Here is a 20,277-nt window from a genome sequence, read left to right as displayed (position 1 = left end):
CATTCATGAGGATCTTGGTAGCAGGGTTTTAGACTCTCTCCACCTGAGAGGAGAGGTGATGGTTGAGGTGTTGGTGGTGTGTTGACCTGGGTTCAAGTCCTATCTCTAATATGTATCTGTGGAGTGATTCTGGTCAAGTCACTTAAACTCTTGGTGCCCCAAGGCAATTCAGTGAGACTGTGAATTGAAGAGCAGGAACTCACCTGCTCTAGTAGAGGGCGTTTCCTCACTGGAATTTTCTTTATTAGTGAAATCATAGATCTGGTCCACTATTCCAAAAACAGTTTATAGAAAGCAATGAAGACAATGGCATATAAACACACAGAGAGGTTAGTTATGTTGCCTGTATATCATGGGTTATTTCTCCCTATAAAATGTAAGCTCAGTGAAAGCAGAGACTATTTTATTTGTGTCTTTGTATTCATAGGCCCCAGCACAGTGCCTGGCACACAGAAGTCATTTAATAAAAACTTGCTAACTGAATACACTGCTGTGTCTCCTTAGACTCAGGTTAAGTATATTGGCAGCGGAGTCAAGTCCTGCATAACATCGGTATCAGAAAGGACTATAACATTTAAATTGCTAATTAGTTAATGAAATAAAATGTGTGACTTTTAAAAAATCCAATCAGCTTGAAAACTGGTTCTAAATGAATTTGTTATTCAGTCATTTCAGTTGTGTCCAACTTTTCATGATCCTATTTGGGGTTTTCTTGGCAAAGATATTAAAGGGGTTTGCCATTTCCTCCACCTGTCATTTTATAGATGAGGAACTGAGGGAAACAGGAGTTAAGTGACTTGTCCATGGTCACACAACTAGTAAGTGTCTGAGGCTGGATTTGAATGCAGGTCTTCTTGAATCCAGGAACAGTGGTCTATCTACTGTACCACCTAACAGCCCTCTAACTGAAGAGAATAGTTTATGTAGATGATAAATTTCCCACAAACTTCTGATCTGACCAAAAGTAATAACTTTAGCATATGTAAGAGTACTACCATTATACACAAACAAGGTTCCTACTTAGGGCTGTATTCTTCAGGGTGTGCCCACTTTGGAGGGCCATGCCCATCTCAGGCATAAAGATTATTAAGAAAAAATGAAAGACAATGAAATAAATAATTATGAATGATCTGTATAGCCAAGTTTGTATTATCTTATTTTTATGGGATTTATTGCATGGTTTATGGGAACATCTGAATACACCTAAATTAAACCAGGCAATTGTCCTGGATCAGATAGGATAGTTTGGATTCTAATCTCCTCAAATCACCATATGGAGTAGAATAACAGAAGACATTCTGCATTCATCTAACATATTCCACTTGCCCCCACATTTTCAGCAATTCATGTAAGTGCTCAAAGATTTGTTGTTCATTGTTAACTGCCATGAGTCACTTGAAAGTACAACATATACTATTGACTGAATACATTGTCGCAGATGATAAACTCAATCATAACATAAATGCACAGACAATGAAGTGTGGGCAAGAAATGTATCCATTGTTAAAAGATACTTCTTTGTAAGAAAAATGTAACGTGACTGCTGATGTTATGCTAGCAATTGCAAACTTGTAGTAGAGACAAGGTCAGTGGTAATAATCCAGTTTTTTTTTTTATCTGAAGCAAATATCAAAACATTCTCTCTTGACATCTCATGTATGTTTCAGGTTTAATATATTACATTGCATTTTGAGAATCTTAATCTTTAGCTCTTAACATTAGTAGTACATTCCCTATGTGTTACAAAGTTAATTTCTTTGGATGTCTTGCTTTTGCGTTTTAAAATTTCTAATATGTCCAATGTTGGATGGTTAAAAATACTGTGTGCTTTACCTAAAACTTTATAATGTATGAAATAGTCTACTATTTTTTCAAATTCATTTTAATATACCATAACCATTTATACTATGACTATTGCAATGACAAACTTAAATTTAAAAATTCTTCAGTCTAAACAAGGGACAGATTGGCAGTTATCATCAAAAATATGCACATATACTAATTCACTAGATTTTAGGAGGGCATCTTCTCTTACATAATACTATGTTAGAGACTGCATAGTTTATGTATAGAGTGGAATATTTTAATTCATTATTTTTCATTTTCATATGTGTTTAAATTGTCAGAAATGACAGGAGAAAATGAAAGTTATAATGCATTTTTAAAATTTGAAGATTTTATGTAAGTTAAAATCAATGGTTGAAATGTAACACTTGTTTTAGTTTTTATATTATAATTTTAAGTATTTTGTATATTTGATACAAAGTAATTATTATTTTAATTTCAAAAGAGATAGTTCTTATATCTGAGATTTGAAAAACAGGGAATTATAAAATTTAAAGACAGTGTCAATGTGTCATTCTTCAGTTTATTGGTACTGCCAACATAAAAGATAAAATTAAACATAATAATTTAAACTTCAGTATAAGATGTAACAAAAATATCTTTAAAAATTATATATTTCATAAGAAAAAGATTATTTTCAGGACCCTTTTCATGCAAAATGCACTGAAGCAAACTTTTGCTCCATAATAAAATGTTTACTCACTGTGTTTTTGCAAGAAAGGAAACATTTTCAGATTTTCTTGTGATGTGGACTACTGGGGAATGACAGCAGAGCATTTGACAAATTTTAACTTGTTGTTATCATCTATCAAACGGTTTTGAAAATAATTTCTGAAAATTAAGCTAAAGCTTTTGTCATATATTGGAGTCAGTCCCTCAGCTAAAGGAGTAAGGTGAGCCCTCATGACATAAACTGTATTCTTATAAGATCTGAGAATCAATGTTATAAATAGCCAGGAGGATGGTCTGGATGATTCTGTTTAGCCTTCTGTGATCACACACACACACACACACACATTATAATGCAAATTGTCAAATGGAATATAATAGTCATCAAGATTTAGATGGTTGTTTTAGCTCTGTAAAATTCAATGTTTTAATCTCAATACTTCTTATGAAAAGATTACTGTTTTAAACTAATTATTCTAAATCTTCATCAATAAATCAGTATGCCTCAAATGGACCTATGAATTATGTAATACATGTTCAATCAAACATTTATATAGACAGGAGCTTCTTTAAAAATATTTATCCAAGACTCCACATTGGCTAAAGGTGGCTGTGGAGTCCAATATCTCAGAAATTAATCCCAAAGCTTACCTGTGAAGAGAGTTGTTCTTGCTTTTGAAAAGTAATTATTATTGTATATTGAAGAATAGGTAAGTATAGCCATATCTGACATGTTTTTGATATATATTAAAGATAAGGTAAATAAATTGTTAAACTTTCAATAAAGAGTTTAATCCACTTAAGAAGAAGGTTTATACACACAGATTCTGGAGACCACATTTGCCAGAAAAGAATCAACTTGATATAGTGGAAAGAACTTTGGATTAGAGTCACTAGATGTATGATGGTATTTAAATTGTTGAGGACAAGCATGGCTTCATTTTGTACATTTGAGTCATTTTGTACATTTTGTATTAACTATTTCAGCTTTTTTTTTTTTTACATTTAGTTACAATATTTTTTTTGCCCTGATACATGATCAATTTTTCTAAAAGTTCCATGTGGTGTTAAGAAATATGGATACTCTTTTGTAATCCCATTTAGGTGATGCCATAGGTCTTTTAACCCTATTTTCTCCAGTAATTTGTTCAGGTGCCATGTTTGTTTGTTTTGTAAGACAGGATGTTACTCCAAAGAAATGTACAAAAGATGTAGTTCATGAAGAATTTAATAAAGTGACTAAAAGAGATATTGCAGCAACTGTTTACGTGGGGAAGTCAAATGGGTCAATGATAACTCAAGCCCAGAATAAAATCAGATCATTGACATTCAGATGAAAAGAAATTTGCAGTAAAAAAATTAAAAAATAAAAAAGCAGCACCAAGAATTGAGAATTAATTGCTTCATAATATTGTAACTAATCCTCAGAAGAAAAGAGGGAGATGACAGCTAGTAGAGTATTTTTTTTATTAATTCCTTTATAATGCAGCATCAATTTCATTAAGTTGTAAGAACAAGAAGGTAAGTAAAAAACAAAAGAACTTCTAATCATTACTATGGGTGGAGAGAAAGGCTTGACATGAGAGTGACAATAAAAAGGCTGGAACACTAAAGATTGCAAAAAGGTCATTATTTCAATCATTTCAAGGTTATATCAAAACCCCTGACAGAAGAATTTCATGTAAAGCCTGTAAGATGTGGACATCTTCATCAAACTGTAAAACCTTCACTGAAAAGAAAAAAAAAATTTGTGAGATTTTTCTTATTTCTAGTGGGCCTAGAGTCTTGTTCTGTTGAGGGAATGATGAATTTGTATAGATATGTTAATGTTTGGAGAGGCAGCATTGTCCTAAAAATAAAAAAATTCCCAAACGGAGAGGGAAAAGAGGGAAAACTATAATGTAACTTTATACCATATCACACATCACAAAAACATTAAGAAATTTACTCATATGATATAAATAGACACGTTCTAATTGTCTTGAGAATTCGCCTGTTTGAAACCTCCATAGTAAACTTACAGACCATAATCAAGGTTAGACTTAGGGAAATAGACTGTTCATCAAAGGTACATTTAATATCAATTGTGGTTTAAAAAAAAGAAAAGTATGGTTTCATAATGAATATGCCTTGAAGCCTTGTAAAACAGATGCCAAATCATATAAAATGTGATTTCAGAAAAAAGAAATTTTAGATATTAAAAATTTTTTTAAAATATAAAAGTATAAGGTTTATTATATAATTCAACAAATGTACTTGTCTTACTTTTTCTCAGTTGTTTGCACACCAATTTTTGTTGAATTCCTGGCTCTTTGACTTTATACTTGGATGAGCAGGGTCAATTCAACAAGCATCACTATGTTGAAAGTTTTGCAATAGATGTGGGAGCCGGGTAGTGTAGAGGGAAACCAAAAGAAAGAAAAAAGAAGATAATCCCTTCCCTGCTCTACTGAAGGGAAGGTGGAAAAAATTTTATAGTCAATAGATTATTTAAACAGGTTGGTGGGAACTGTTTAAATTATATGTAGCCCCTTCTGAATTTTATCTATTTTTTAAATTCAGTTTGGTGTTTGCTTTGATATTTATCCTGACCAGTGACAATCAATGATCTAAGTGTTCACAGACTGCTAATTTGAAGATATGACATGTTTGGTAATCTTTGACATGTTGTTGGCTACAGGAACTTGGCTATTCTTTCTATGAAAATGACTTCCAATTCTCCTTTTAAAGTCCTCATCTCTTTCCTGGGCTCTTATGTTTTATTTCCAGCTATGCACTTTACATCTCTCTAAATGAATATCTCAAAGGCATCTCAAGCCAACTTTATCTAAAACATAACTCATCTTTTTCTCTAAACTTACATTTTCCTCATATTTTTTTATTTCTGTCTAGAGTAGGGCTTCTTAAACTTTTTCCATTCCAATCACTTTCCCTGTTTCAGCAGCATTTGTTGGCATTGCATGCACAGTGCAAAGTACACTTGCTTTGTGTTCAGAACCAAAGCTGCAGTGAAGTTGCACAATGGAACATGGGTAAGTACTGCCAGAAACACCTTGGATTCATTATGCACTTAATTTTTAATTAATTTTGATCATTGTGGAATCAGAAACCTTTTACTGTTGCCAAATTTTTCACGACCCCGTATGGGTTCACAACCCACAGTTTAGCAAGTTCTGGAGAGTAACATATAGGACTCTTTGGCATAAGCATAGATAGGCCGTTAAATAATCTTTCTGCCATGTCTGAAATGTTCTCCCTTTTTACCTCTTTGAATCCCAAGTTGCCATCAAGGCTGGGCTTCAAAAGGCCTTTCCTAAGTTTCCCAGTTTCTGGTCTCCTATCTCCTACAAATTGCTTTGTATTTATTCTGAATATATCCCGTAATTATTTTTCTGTGAACGTTTCATTCCACTAGTAGCAAGTAAACCCCTGAAAATAGGACTTATTAACAGTCCTTGATTTTATAAATGTTTGTTGGTTGGTTGGTTGACTTCTATCTGGAGGAGCTGCTTATTTATTATGTCTATTAAGAATTATTTAATAAACATTACTTAAATTGAATTGAATGTTTTATTGCGTCGTTTGGAGGTCTTCAATCATTTTCGGTGCTTTCTATTTTCTTCAATAAAAGACTTGGGGATTCTGAATAGTTGATAAGCCTTTGGCTTCTTTTGTTGTTTGAGTCTGAAATATCTTTTCCAATAAACTTCTCTGCATCTTCCCCTGTGCTATATTTCATATTCAAGTGACCAAGCATCAAACTGCATTTAATTTGGAGAATCTCATCAAGTTCTTCACAGGGTTTTTCTTCTGCTTAATTCTCTGTAACAGATGTTGGACTGTAATCTTCAGATGATATGTTCACTTATAGTCATCATGATCGCTTTAAAAATGATGTGATTAAGTGGCCCATGAAAGTGTTTCTTGAAACCAGTTTTTCAACACACAGATGTGGAAGTGATCTGAACAGAGGTGACCAATGATAGAGTATGATTAGGTCCATTGACCCTGGAAGTAGATGAGATCAACAAGGGAAAGATTATAGACAGAGAAAAAAAGAGGGTTCAGGATAAAGTTGTGAGGGATGCTCATATGTAGGGAGGGTTGGAGCAGCTAGATGTCTCCTATTGCCACTACTCTCACTGTGTTCTCCATGGCAACAGCTGGCTCTAATCAGGGGAGAACAGTGGCAATGGCTCTGAAGAAGTTGGGAATAACAGTTAGACCTGATTAAATGCACCAAGAAAAAAATGTCTGCAATGGAAGTGAAATACTTCCCAATGATTCAGGGAATAGTTCTGAAGTTATTTCAAAGACATAAAGAATCAAAAAGAATAGAAATTATTGCAAGGAATGCTTTTATCAGAACTAATGACAAAGGGGCAGTGAGGAAGCTACAACAGCGACCAACCCCTGTGATTTTTCACATCCATAAAATATGGAAACGATCTATGCTCATAGAGCATCCTTGATGAAAACACAATGAGGAAACATTTCTTACACAGACAAACAGGTCTTTAAAGTCAGATGGGTGATAAATTCAGGGCACATAAATCTTCTTACTCTCACACACTGATTATTGACTTCTAGATCATATTTGATAGCATGGAGAAAAATGCAACCTTAAAGATAATCCTTACACAAGAAGATACCTCACATACTTAAATGATATAAGAAATTTTAGAAAAAAGCCCTAAAGAGATTACTTTGTTTGATGACCCACTGCGTATTACCCAATAAGTGAGGGAAATCAAGCAGGGGAATATATGTAATGGGGGCATGCTTAGAGCATGCCTAGATCTTCTAACATGGAGTCACTTTGTTTTCAGGAGAAGATACACTCAATTCACCTATTGTGTGGACAGGAGTAGCTTCTTTCAACTGGCTAGGTAGCTGAAACAGGGCTGTGTTTTTAAAACTGACAGACTGGGACAGTCTATTTCTCTTTCCCGAATTGCAAGGTGGAAGCAGGGTTGTTGCCTTCTCTCCCTCTTGTGTTTTCACCCTGTATCTCTATGAAATAGACCAGTGGTGTTTATCTTGTTATGTTTCATTTGTTCTCATTTTCTGGTGCAAGCATTAATCCCCCACCAGACCCAGGAGTTGGAGCCATGGCAACCTTGAAGATAGGATTCCACTCAAGACGATGCAGTTAGCTAGTCTATAAAGAAAGGTCTGAGAAGCCAGATACTTGGGACTGGAGCCCAAGGAGGTGTTTGCACTTGGAACTGTGCTTTTTAAAAAATTTAGCTAAGCAAATTGCATATTTGTTATTATACTTTTGAAGTAAATATTTCTTTGCAAAATCTAATCTGACTGTTAAATGGTTAAATGAAATAGAGGGGTAAGGGATCACCCTTTTCAACTGGGAAATCAGCACTGGTAGAGGCTGGAGTCATTGGTAGAGCACTTCCAACCACCCTTAAGGGTACCAGAGAACCCTCAGGGAGGGTGATGTGTAACATACCTGGCCTTCAGGCAGTGAAGATCAGACTGGTCAGTATTAGATTTAGATATACATAATATAAGTATAAATACATGCTCAACAAATACATATTTGCCAAAAGTCAGTGTCTTAAGGTAAAATGAAAGAAAGGTTTCCTATTGCTGATAAAAGACTCTCTAACTGTTTCTTTTTGACAGTGGTTTTAATTGCATTATGCCATGGAACATTGCAAATTCTTCTTAGAAAAATATCGTAATGAGAATGACACTGACCATGCACATTTTAAAAATAAAGCAAATAAAATGCATATTGTCCATCTTTTGGATTTCATTTGGACAGACAGAAAGCTTATTACACTAATTCATCAGCACATATTTTTTACACAACTGTAGCTCGGCTCTGACCATGGAGTAGGAGAAATCAGATTGCATCAAATTTAGGGAATCACACAGTACATTTAATGATCCCAGACAGTTTACAGGTAAATAGATCCACCTTTCTTTAACAACAACATTCTCTTAGCTATATTATTTAGCTATGAATTCTAGAATATAATGATTATTGAAGAATTAAAACTATAAACAACTTGAAAGGCAATGGAAATATATGGTAGGTAGCAATAGTCTGCAACATATTGTCAATAAAAGGTTTTAGGTACTGTTGTTCTTGTTATTTTTCCTTCAGTCCTGAAGACAACCATGATGTCAGCAAGGTGATATCTTGACTAGCAAATGAGTCGGATTTAAGTGAGGGAGGGCTGTGCAAAGTCACCAATCTCACTCTCTCCTCTGGAGCCATCTGGCAAGCCAGTGGCAAGGTACAGATCACTACTACTAGAGATGGCTTCCATGCAGTGGGAGACTTTGGACTTTTAAAGTTAAGGTCTGTTTGACCGAGGCAACAATCTTTCAGTGATTAAGGCTAGGTAACAAAAGAGGCAACAAATGACCCTTTTTACCTAGTTAAAAAAAAAAAAGTCAGTCTGGGAGGGAAGAGACTCAGGGTTTCTGGCCAAAACAGAAACAATTACTGTTTATACTCACTCTGAGCCCAAACAGTGACCAAATGAAGCTTGGATAGGGACCTACTGTTGGCGAATCAATGAGAGACAGGGTGATTTGGGTTTAAGGAACGGTCCTTAAGAAAGAAATCTAGCTGAGAAACCCCAGAATATCTTGTGAGGTTTCAGTGATCAAAATTTATATTCGTTTGGGCAGAGCACCCACAGTTCAGGGTATAATATCCTAAGTGGACAGAAGGAGAAGGGGGAGTAAGAAGGAGGAAGGATAGAAGGAAGGAAGGAAGGGAGCTGCACTGCTCAACTGAAATTGGTCGGTTGGGTCCCCAGTGGGGCAGTGACTTCTCTCACAGGTTGTTGTTTGTCCTTCATTATTGAAGAGAATCGTAACATAAGGAAGGTTACATCATGACTTAAATCCAAGTGAATTGGATTTAAGTGAAGGAGGGCTGTGCCAAGTCACCAGTCTCACTCTTTCTTCCAGAGCCATTTGAGTCCAGTGGCAAGACACAGATCAGAATGGAAGAAGAGAGGAGATGGCCTTGTTTTAAGTTAACATCTGTCCCTGTTCTCAGTTTGACTGAGGCAGTACTCATTCAGTGATTAAGGCTAGGTTTTAGGTGTGCAGTGAAAGAAAGGACATAACTGAGGAAATATATGACTGGAAAAAGAGGTGGTTGCTCATGTGCTGATAATGAGGCATAGCAGACAGAAAACCCAAGTGGTTTAATTGGAGACCTTTGATGTATTGGTTAGATCCTTACTGAGGATTTATAACACAATTTGGATGAGTCATACAGTTTGTGAAGGTATGAAAGGAGCACCATATGTACAGATGGAAAGAATAATAGGTCATTCTATGTGTTTTAAACATGCATTATTTAGATCATTAAAAAGTGACAGCATGCATTTGTGTGTGTGTGTGTGTGTGTGTGTGTGTGTTGAAAATATCCCTGCTACCTTTAGGGGAGAACTCTACAGTCCCCTAGGGTGCTATCTATACACTCCCACATTACTAATTAGTAATGGAACTGGCAAGAATCTCAGTCTTTAAGACCCAGGATCCTGAATTTAGTATAGTTTCTTTAGGACCTTTCTTTTAAGCTCCTTGATCTGATTCTTTTCAACACTTTATCTTGTGATCACATGCTGAATAATATGTGTGGCTGTGCTAAAATATCACAGATTGAAATGCATTAGCTAACAGTCATCTGTGAAATTGTGTCAAGTCACAACTAAGAAAACTGGCATAGAGATGATGATACCTACGAATGTTGAAAGAAACGTGGATCCAAATTCTGAAGGCAAAAGGGACCAAAGTTTTTTTTTTCTTCTTTCAGATTTCTGTTTATGAGAGGAAGTGTATTATAATGAAAAGTGATGGGCCTGGAGTCAAGAACATCCAGGCTCAAAAACTGCCACTGATCCTTACTAGCTGTGTGACCATAGACAAATTAGGTAACCTCTCCGAGCCTCACTTTCCTTACCTATAACCAAGGGTACTGGACTAATCTCTACAGTTCCTTTCAACTTAAAATCTATGAAATCTATGATCTTATGAAAAATCATTAGTTGCAGAGCCAAAAGGATGAAATATTTTGATATTTTCCCAATATTCAAGTTAATCCCATTTCCTATCCCTTCCATTTATCACCAGCTTCTCTATTCCCTCCCTGACTTTCTTTCTCTTTAGTTCAAAGTATAAACAGAACAGGGTAGCTGGGTGGTACAATGAATAGAATGCTGGGTCTAAAGTTAAGAAGACTCATCTTTCTGAATTCAAATACAGCCTCAGGCACTTAATATGTGACCCTGTGCAAATCACTTAACCCTGTTTGCCTCAGTTTCCTCATCTGTAAAATGAGTTGGAGAAACAAAAGGTAAACTCCTCCAGTATCTTTGTCAAAAACAAACACACAAACAAACAGCATCATGAAGAGTAGAATATGACTGAAAATGACTGAATAACACATAGAATGTTTATGGAATGATATTGTCCTAAATATAAATGCAAAATAATTTTTCAAATATATAAAATACAAATTTTACCAAAAGAAAAATATATACAAAAATATAGAAATTGTAATCCCTTTAAGAAAAGAACTGTGTCTACAATTTGGTTATGATGCCTCACCCTGAATATTATCCGGCAGTGGATCTTTTCGGATATATCCAAGAAGTTTCAATTTCCTTTCCATCTGTCTGTCACCAACTTCACTGTCTAACCACTGCTGGCAAGAAAAAGCATATTCCTTGTCTCTTCTCCCAGATTCTTGAATGGTGATTTGGTCTAGATAGCATCCAGCACCATAGCCAGTGCCACTGTGCTCTACAAGCACTTTTCTGACCATGCCCAGGTCCACTGCTCTCAGGCTGAAGGTGCTCACCTGATGAAAGGAAAATAACAGGAAAACCTTGTAAGTGACCCAATGGAAAAGTCCAACTTCACTTTAGTACTTCAGTAGATCTTGGGCTGTAGCATGCAGAAACGTTCAACAATCAACAAAAGAACATCCAAGTATTAACAACAAATAAGAGGGAATTAAAAAGAGTAAGTGTGAAATAGTGCCTTGTCTCCCAGAGCTCACACACGAGTAAATAACTAGCTTCCTTCAAGATTCTGCTCCCATGCCACATTCAAAGAAGACCTTTCCCAGACTGCCTTGCCTGTCTGGCTGCTGGTGTCTTCCTAATCTAGGTTACCTCTCAGACATACTCTGTATACATTTTGTATATTCATTTTATGCCTTCTCCCCCATTACAATGTAAGCTCTTTGAGACAAAGGGCTGTCTTTCTTTTTGCTTGAATTTGGAATTAGCATAGTGTCTGTCACATAGTGAGCACTTAAGAAATGCTTGTTAATTGTTGATAAATTTATTGTCTGTCTTCCGTTTTCTCCTCAGCTCTTGGCACAGCAAGAAGCAACAGACATACACTTACATTCTTGTGACTTGTAGTGGAATGATACCGAAGGCAGGGCTAACTGGATTTCTATGTTGGCCAGATCAGAGGAGGAAAGAATACTGTTGGGAAGGAGGCAGGAAGTGCCATCCTGTATTGAGGAAATCTCATTGGAGCTATACATTAATAAATAAATAGGCAGGATTGCAAGAGAGAGGAGGTAACGTGGCATTCCAGAGTAACACAACAAGAGGAACAATACTGAGGAGGTGTCACGTTTGTGAGATGTTAAGTATTATTGTTCGACTGGAGTTGAGAATGTATAAAGGAAGACAGCTAGGGATAAGGCTTGAAATATAGACTAGAGATGGTACAGGGCTTTGAAAACTAAGGCATGAAGCTCAAATATAATTTCAAAAGTGATAGGAAGCCATCAAAACCTTTTACAAAGAACTATATCAATCAGAACTGAGCAGGAGAAAGAGTCATTTGGGAGCAGCACAGGTTTGGAGAAGGGAGAAAGTAGAGACAGGAAAAGTGGTAAGAGATTATTAAGATATTTAAAGTGAATAGTGATGAAGGAAGAATCAAGAATGACTTTGAGATTTAGAGAAGCAAGAGATCATTTTTGTCAGAAAGAAATAAATGAAAGCTTCGTAAAGAGCCTTGAATCTGGATCAGGAAAATCTGAGTTCAAATCCAGCCTCAGATACTTACTACGTAAAGCTAGACTAGTCACTTAACCTCTCTCAACCTCAATATTCTCATCCATAAAATGGAGTTAACAGGAATTTGCCCCCAGGGTTGTTGAGAAGATAAAATGAAATGTTTGCAAAGCACTTGATTTTAACATCAATATTTTAAAATGCTTTTTTTAAAAAAAAGATATTAGCCTGTGAAGAGGCTTTCAAATCCTTTTACACTTGGTGAGCTATACCTCTTGCCAGCAAATTTGATAAGCATGCTATCCAAATCAATGAGGCTTTCATCCAAATTGATTTTTTAAAAATTGTTTCACAGTATAGGGCCAGAGACAGATGCTCTAGTAGAGACATTCCTCCAAGTTGACTATCTTTGCATCTGATCATTCATCATGTTTCAAATCTACCTAATTGGATTAGCCTTTATATGGGGATTAGGTTCTACAGTCATCATATAATTTGATAAATGGTTCTCTGTCTCTGTCTCTGCCTCGGTCTCTGTCTCTCTCTGTCTCTCCCTGTCTTTGTCTCTGTCTCTCTGTCTCTGTCTCTCTGTCTCTCTCTGTCTTTGTCTCTGTCTCTCTCTCTCTCTGTCTCTCTCTCTCTCTGTCTCTCCCTGTCTTTGTCTCTGTCTCTGTCTCTCTCTCTGTATACAGCACTGTATTTCACATAAGCTAAATGCATTTATGAGGAAGCATCTCACATAGTGGATAGGGAGCTAGCCTCAAAGTCAGGAAGACTTAGGTTTAAGTTCTACCTTTGGTATGTACTGGTTGTTAGACCCTGGATGACTCATTAATATTTCAGTGCCTTGTACCACTGTCTAAGACAAGTTGAAGAGAAAGTATTAACCTATATGGGTAGAGGGAGTTTCCACATCTGGGAGTAACCTATTTCAATGAAATTGCATGTCCAGTTCCTGTCTTATACCCCTAAACGCATCTATCATGTGACTGCATTGTGTGGTCCAGCCCACAGAACTCTACCTTGTCTATAAAGACGTATAACGAGAAACTTCTGAATGTCTTGCAAATATTTATATTATTTGCTGATCTTACCAGTTATAAAGAAAAAAGAGGAAGAAGAGGAAGTCAACTGGGTCCTAGTGATCACTTCCTTTCAAAATCCACACCAAATACCTATTTAATAAGGTGTATTAGGGTTTTGACAAGAACTAGAGTCAGTATTACTGGAATATACTTTGAAGAATCAATCTTTTTTTGACAAGCAGGATTCTGCCTATAACTAGTTCACAAAACCTTTTTCCATTTGTTAGAACCTTTTTTTTGTCATGGCCTTTTCAAAGATTACTGATAGCATCTCAACAATTACACACTTTGCTTCTTTCAGTACCTTGATATGTAGTTCTTCTGTCCAGATAATAAACTCACAGAAGGTAGCTAAGTACTATCTTACTATCTCCTTGCTTATCTTGAATTTCAGCTCTTTTTTATCCATCCCAGGTTAGATTGCTCTTCTTGGTTAGAAAACCAGCAAACTAAAAAGCAAGTAGTTTTGCCTTCCCACTGTCATTCTTTTCCACTCTGTCCTTGTCTTTCTTCCAACATAGGCTAAAAAGTTACATTTATTATGCTTAGTATTCAATGCCAGTCTCAGTTCATGATAAATTTAAGTTTTCCAGAAACTAGACATAAAATCTTGATAGTCTTTTGAAATAATCCTTAATTACTTCCCTTCTGTTCCATCTTCTAAACAGATCTTTTATTTATTTTTATTAATATCTTTTTATATCACTCACATCTCCCAATATATATCTTCCTTTCCCCAATATAGACTTCCTTTCCCCTTTTCAGAGAGCTATTATTACAAATAATAAAAAGGTAAAAGATAATTCAGCAAAATTAATCCATACATCAATGATGTCTGATATTATATGTTTACATAGTCCCCTATCTCTGTAAAGAAGAGAGAGTGGTACCTTGTCATATTCCTTCCTTGAGACAAAGCTGTTATTATGATTTTACAGCATTCATTTTCTATTTGTGGTGTATATGTGTGTGTGTATGTGTGTGTTTGTCTTCCCAGTTGCACTACTATAGGCAGTGTATTATATTTCTAGTTTGACTTAATTTAGTTTCCATCAGTTCATGTAACTCTCCCAGTTTTCCACTGCATTTACCAAATTCACCATTTCTTACAACATTCCATTACACTCAGGTATAACACCCTTCTCTAGTCATTCCTCAGTTGATGGGTATATACGTACACACACACACACACACACACACATATACACATATACACATACACACATACAACCAAGTTAGTTGATGAGTTCTCTGTCATCACATTAGTCTTTTTAGCGCATCTATTTTTTTCTTGCTCAGAATCATTTCTTCTTGTTTTCAGAATTTAATTGTTAACAGCATCCCATTTCTCTTGGACTAGCTTACTCCATAGAATTTTGTAGGTCATATGATTCTAACTTTTCTCTTAAATGTCATTTCCCCTTCCCACCCAGATCTAAGGTACACACCATACTATAAGTCACTTTCTGCTTTACTTTATTGGAGAGAAGTTCATCATAAGTCCAGGTAGTAGAAATCTACCATCCACACTTTAATCATTTATTCCATGTTAAAGATCCATTTCATTAACTCTTTATTCATTTATTCCTTTTAATTTCATGGTCCATCTTGTACATATATTTCAATTTAGATACTGTTTCTCCTCCCATTAATTCTTACTCTTAATTTCCTGATTCCAAGAAACTCTCTAGGTATAGGTCAATGAATTTCAATACTTATATTATGGGAGGTATAGAGGAAACTTAGTGTGGTAGATAGACAGCCAACTTTGGACACAGAAAGACCTGGGTTCAAGGTACTCACTGACTGTGTGACCCTGGGGAAGTCACTTAACTGCCTAGACAGTGCTCTAAGACAATATGCTATAGACAAAAGTGCTGATCTGAATGGGTAAAGGGAATTTTTTCCACCTGGAAATTCCTTACATAAATAGAGTCATAGATTCTCCTTGTGAGAAGACTAGAGAATATCTTTCCTTCTCTAACCTGGAAAAAAACCACTATTCTTTTTTCTACCAGGACCATTGGCCCTTCTCAAAATGTTTCCCTTAATTTCTGTGTTTATTGCCTATATGATATGACATATTCTTGAATTTCATCTGTTTATTTGATCTGAAGGTACTCCTGGTCCTCATGTTCAGTTGAATATTACAGAATGAACACACACAGCAACAATATACACAAAGGTACAAATACACTTTACCCCCAGTTCCCATAGACACTTCATTGAGAAATAATGGACATTATTTCTCTCATTAATATACAACTTGGTCCTGACCTTGAAAGGAACAGAAGAGCTACAGATTTGTGCTATTGGAAAGAACCACATACTCTAAACCAATCACTTTACTGTATTAGATCACTGCCAACAGTGGAGATCTAGTGCCAAGATACTCCTATTCCCACATCTCACACACTAGTGCTAACCATTTTGAAAATGAAAAACTCTCAGAAGGCACCAGGTTTTGCCCATTTCCAGCTCCTGACACTAGTGCATAAGAGCTGCATCCTCTTCCTTGATAGAGGCAGGTTTGTAGTTAATGAACCTGCTGCCTCTTGAAGGAATGGGTACCCAAATTTTATGATCTCCAGTACTGGCAAATGGAGAGAAGTAGAAAGGCAAAACTGATGATAAAAAAAAAAAAGATCAGCTCTAGGAGAGAAATTAGTCAAAATTGTCAACAGAGTGGGTGAGGGTATAAAAAAACAAAGCATAGTCAGAGAGACAAATCAGGACTGAGGGAACAATAAGCTCCTGCACTGATCTGCACACACGCACACACACACACACACACACACACACACACACACACATTGTATATGTATTCCCTACTTCTAAGCACACATATTAGTAAGGAGATGCGTTACAGTAAGCAACATGCATAATATAACACAAGAAGTCTATTCCTGGACCATAGGTCATACTTTAAACTTAGTAAGAGTGGCAGAGATATTATAGGGGGATATATTGACTTGTATATCGAAATCCCTATAAGGAAATTTTCCTCTTCCATGAAGAATGTCAACTTCTCTTCAACTTATAGGTCCTCTCTTAGCATCACAGGATTTAGAATGCCAAGGAAGCTTAGAGGGTGTCAATATTTTTCATGGTCATAGCTGAGGAAATAGATGCTCATAGAGGTTAAGTAGCTTTCTCAGGGTCACAGCAATGGTAAATTGAAGAGCTGAAGCTGGGGCCCAGGTCCCTGTCCTCCCCAATGCCAGGATTTAAATGTAGATGGAGCAGTGGACAGAGTTCTAGGCTTGGAGTCAGGAAGGCTCATCTTCCTGAGTTCAAATTTGGCCTCACTCTTACTAGCTCTGCAACCCTGGTCAAGTCACTTAACCCTTTTTGCATCTGTTCATCTATAAAATGAGCTGGGGAAGGAAATGGCAAACCACTCCAGTATCTTTGCTAAGAAAACCTCAAATGGGGTTATAAAGAGTCAGACATGACTTCAAAACAGAAAACATCTTACTTGAATCTCGTGTTCTTTTCATAATATCACAAGGTCTATCCCTGGATATATTTGGGGACCTCAGCAATAAGTAATTTTCAGTGACTGCAAGGAAAGTAAAAACCATGGAAGCAATTAAAGTATTTGTGTAAGTATGAATGATATGTAAACTGGACTGTGAGATTAGCTCAGTCTCATTCTCTAGGTTCCTCTATTCCACTATGGGGCTACTGAATTATTGTCTGTTTTGAAAGCCCTCTTAAAATGACAAGTTGGTGGCACTGTGGGGGAAATGTAATCTATTGCATTATTTGTATAATTCTAAATTGGTTAAAAATGGACACCAATCTATCAACACACAGCAGGAGTTACAGACCTGTTCATAACATTGCCCAGAGAATCAAATTTTCAGTCTTCTCTGGTTCTCATATATATTTTCAAATTTTGAATGAGGATTGAAGCAATAACCCAGATGACTTATATCAAAAATATTTTTATCCTAATTGTCTAGATAGTTTGGATGAAAGTAGTTCTTGGCCTGGATTATTCAGATAATTACCTCAATTCTCTACTTCACTGTGTTTTTGTAAGACACAGCCTATGTGTAGGTGGATATATGGGTGTATGTGTGGGTGACATAAAAGAGACCAGATGGATGGAAGAAGCAGATTAAATCTCACTAGTTGCCAACCACTCAACCATCCAGGAAGGACTAAAAGACCAGAAATGAAAAAAATAGAGGGTAGGGGAAAAATTCATTTAGTCATTTAGTCCAAACTCTCTTTACCCACCCCCGAACGGCTGTCCAGTGTTAAGTTTACTTCATACAAAGCACACAGGAGGGAAAGGAAAATGGTAGAGAGGAATTATTTTTAACCACAGTTCAATCTTTCCCATATATGCTTTAATTTCTCTACATGAGACCTAAAGAAGGAAATGGTAGAGAAAATGATGTAAATAACTTAGTAGTTACTTTTTACAGAAGTCTCATTTTTTCCAGTTGTATTCTAGACAGTTTAAAAACAAAATCTTCTGTCTTGTCAATCTGTATGACCCTAAACTTTGAAAAACTCTACTACAAGGATTCTTTCTGTCTTTTTTCACTTCTGGAAAGTTCCTTAAAGTTAATCATTCCCACCACTCTTTGCCACTACCAATTCATGACATTAGACAGTAGTGGACAGAATCATCTATTGTTTTCAATTAATTCTCATCAAATTCAGCATATTATTTATTCCAGCCTATTAGTAATATTATTTCATGTCATTGTACTTTTTTCTCAGAGTTTTATTTTTTTACCCATTATTAAACTGTCCAGTAATATAGTAGCTTTGTTATTAGTATTGGATTTCAAAAATGGTATATTTTAAAGTTACTACCCAAATTTCAACTGAGCTTTCTCAGGTATGGCGAAATTTTTCATTCATGTTAAACTTAAAACATGGGCAAAAAAGCCATTTAGTTAGATCCTCAGATTTCAATGATTTGGATGTCTCTTCTCACAATGCATTTCACAGCCTATCTACCACAGTCCACCTTGTGGATTTCTTGTTCATATCCTCCCATAAGTGTACCATAGAGGGTAGTTGCACCATGCTAGAGATGTCTGTGACTTTTTCCTGATATCCTGATGATAGCAATGAAGCATTTGAGCAGTCCATTGGTCATTCTTCAATTTCATTAAACACATGGTTAGCCTATCTTGTCTTCCTATCATCTATTTCCATAATTATATATTTTATTCCTATTCTTCTTCCAATTTCCACATAAGTCATATGTTGCAACATGCTTACACCTGCATGTCCCTCTCTATTATCCTCATTGTATTCATTTTCCATTTAAGATTGTTGTGTTGCATTCCTTTTAACCAAAAAACAACAACCATTGAATATGATATTAAAATGATGAGCCTTTGTTTTTTGGGGGAAGCTTGGGATCATTAAAGGGGTTTTGTAATTTCCTGAAGTCTACCCAGCCTATTTCCTCTTTCTGTTCTATGATCATGTAAACAAAAATATGTCTAAACTTAAAAATAGCTATTTGACCTGTTCATCATTTCAATGTCCTATGGAAATCTCTGGTAGGGAAACTCCCTCTACCAATGCAGGCTGGCACCACCTCTACCACCTTAAGGATTTTCCTAGAGAACTGCCAGGTTAAATGATTTACCCACCAATGCACACTCAACATGTATCTTAGGCAGGACTTGATTCTGGGTTTTCTTGGTTCCAAGGTTAGCTCCTTATGCTGAATTAATTCAGTTTATAACTGATAAAGTTGCATGGCTTTTGAAATACCATAATTAGAATGAATTATTTATCCGTGCCAATGACAACATTTCAATTCAACAATTTGAGAGGAGGAAAAACTGTTCTGTATCTCACATCTAGTCTAATAGTTCATAGATTTTGATCTGTATGGAAACCTCAGGAGCTATCCAGTCCACCCCCTTCATTTCCCAAATAAGGAGAGTGAGTTTCTGGGGGAATAATGTAGGGAGGTTAAACTATGTGCTGAGTGCCAGAGAGGCAGCAGATGTCAGAGGAAGGATTGTACTCCAGGTACTCTGACTCTTGGCATTGCTTGATCTGATATGATAACTGCACTGGTTTAAATGGTTTATAGAACCAAAAGAAAACTATAGAGAAGGCTGAGCTTGGGGTTCAGGAAAGGATGGGTTTGATTTCCGTCTCCCGTATATATCAACTATGTATGAGCCTCTGGGCAAGTCACTTAACCTCTCATTGTCCCAGGGAAAAATTTTAAGTTACACAGGAGTTCCTCATGTACATAGATGAAAGAAGTTTCCACATTGGGAGTTTCCTATATTAATGAAATTACAGGTCTTTGCCTTATCCCAGACCAAAAGAAAAAGAGAAAAACAAAAAAAGAAAAGGGGTTTTATTATTCTATTTCAGAGTAGGAAAAAAAGATCAGTGTTTGCACACAGTAAGCATCTAATAAGTGTTCATTAATTTATCTAAGTGTTTTACACAAAAATTGACAAATGAACTGTGAAATTCAAAAATAATTTACAGACCTCTTTTTACAAATATCACATGAAATCATGCGTGTTTCTCTCACATATTTTAAGACTATTCTTTTTTATGCTTGGCCATATTTTATGTCATCTGTTGTCTTATGTGATCCAAGAATAGAGAATTACTGGTCAGTTACAAAAATGGAAAGG

The 20,277-nt window shown here is 36.0% G+C and overlaps 1 protein-coding gene across 5 annotated transcripts in view; it reads right to left on the bottom strand.

The window, feature by feature from the left end:
• Positions 1-20,277, bottom strand: part of LOC140501243 (lipoxygenase homology domain-containing protein 1-like) — a 680,545-nt gene that overhangs the window by 105,035 nt on the left and 555,233 nt on the right. For all 5 annotated transcript variants that reach the window (XM_072604606.1, XM_072604605.1, XM_072604607.1 and 2 more), the window contains one exon: positions 11,113-11,365. In XM_072604606.1, the coding sequence (XP_072460707.1) occupies positions 11,113-11,365 (253 nt within the window). The remainder of the gene's footprint in view (positions 1-11,112; positions 11,366-20,277) is intronic.

The sequence above is a fragment of the Notamacropus eugenii genome, chromosome 4 (assembly GCF_028372415.1).
Source record: "Notamacropus eugenii isolate mMacEug1 chromosome 4, mMacEug1.pri_v2, whole genome shotgun sequence".
Taxonomy (NCBI): Eukaryota; Metazoa; Chordata; class Mammalia; order Diprotodontia; family Macropodidae; genus Notamacropus; species Notamacropus eugenii.
The sequence above is the reverse complement of the archived record's forward strand: the minus strand, read 5'-3'. Positions and strand labels throughout refer to the sequence as shown.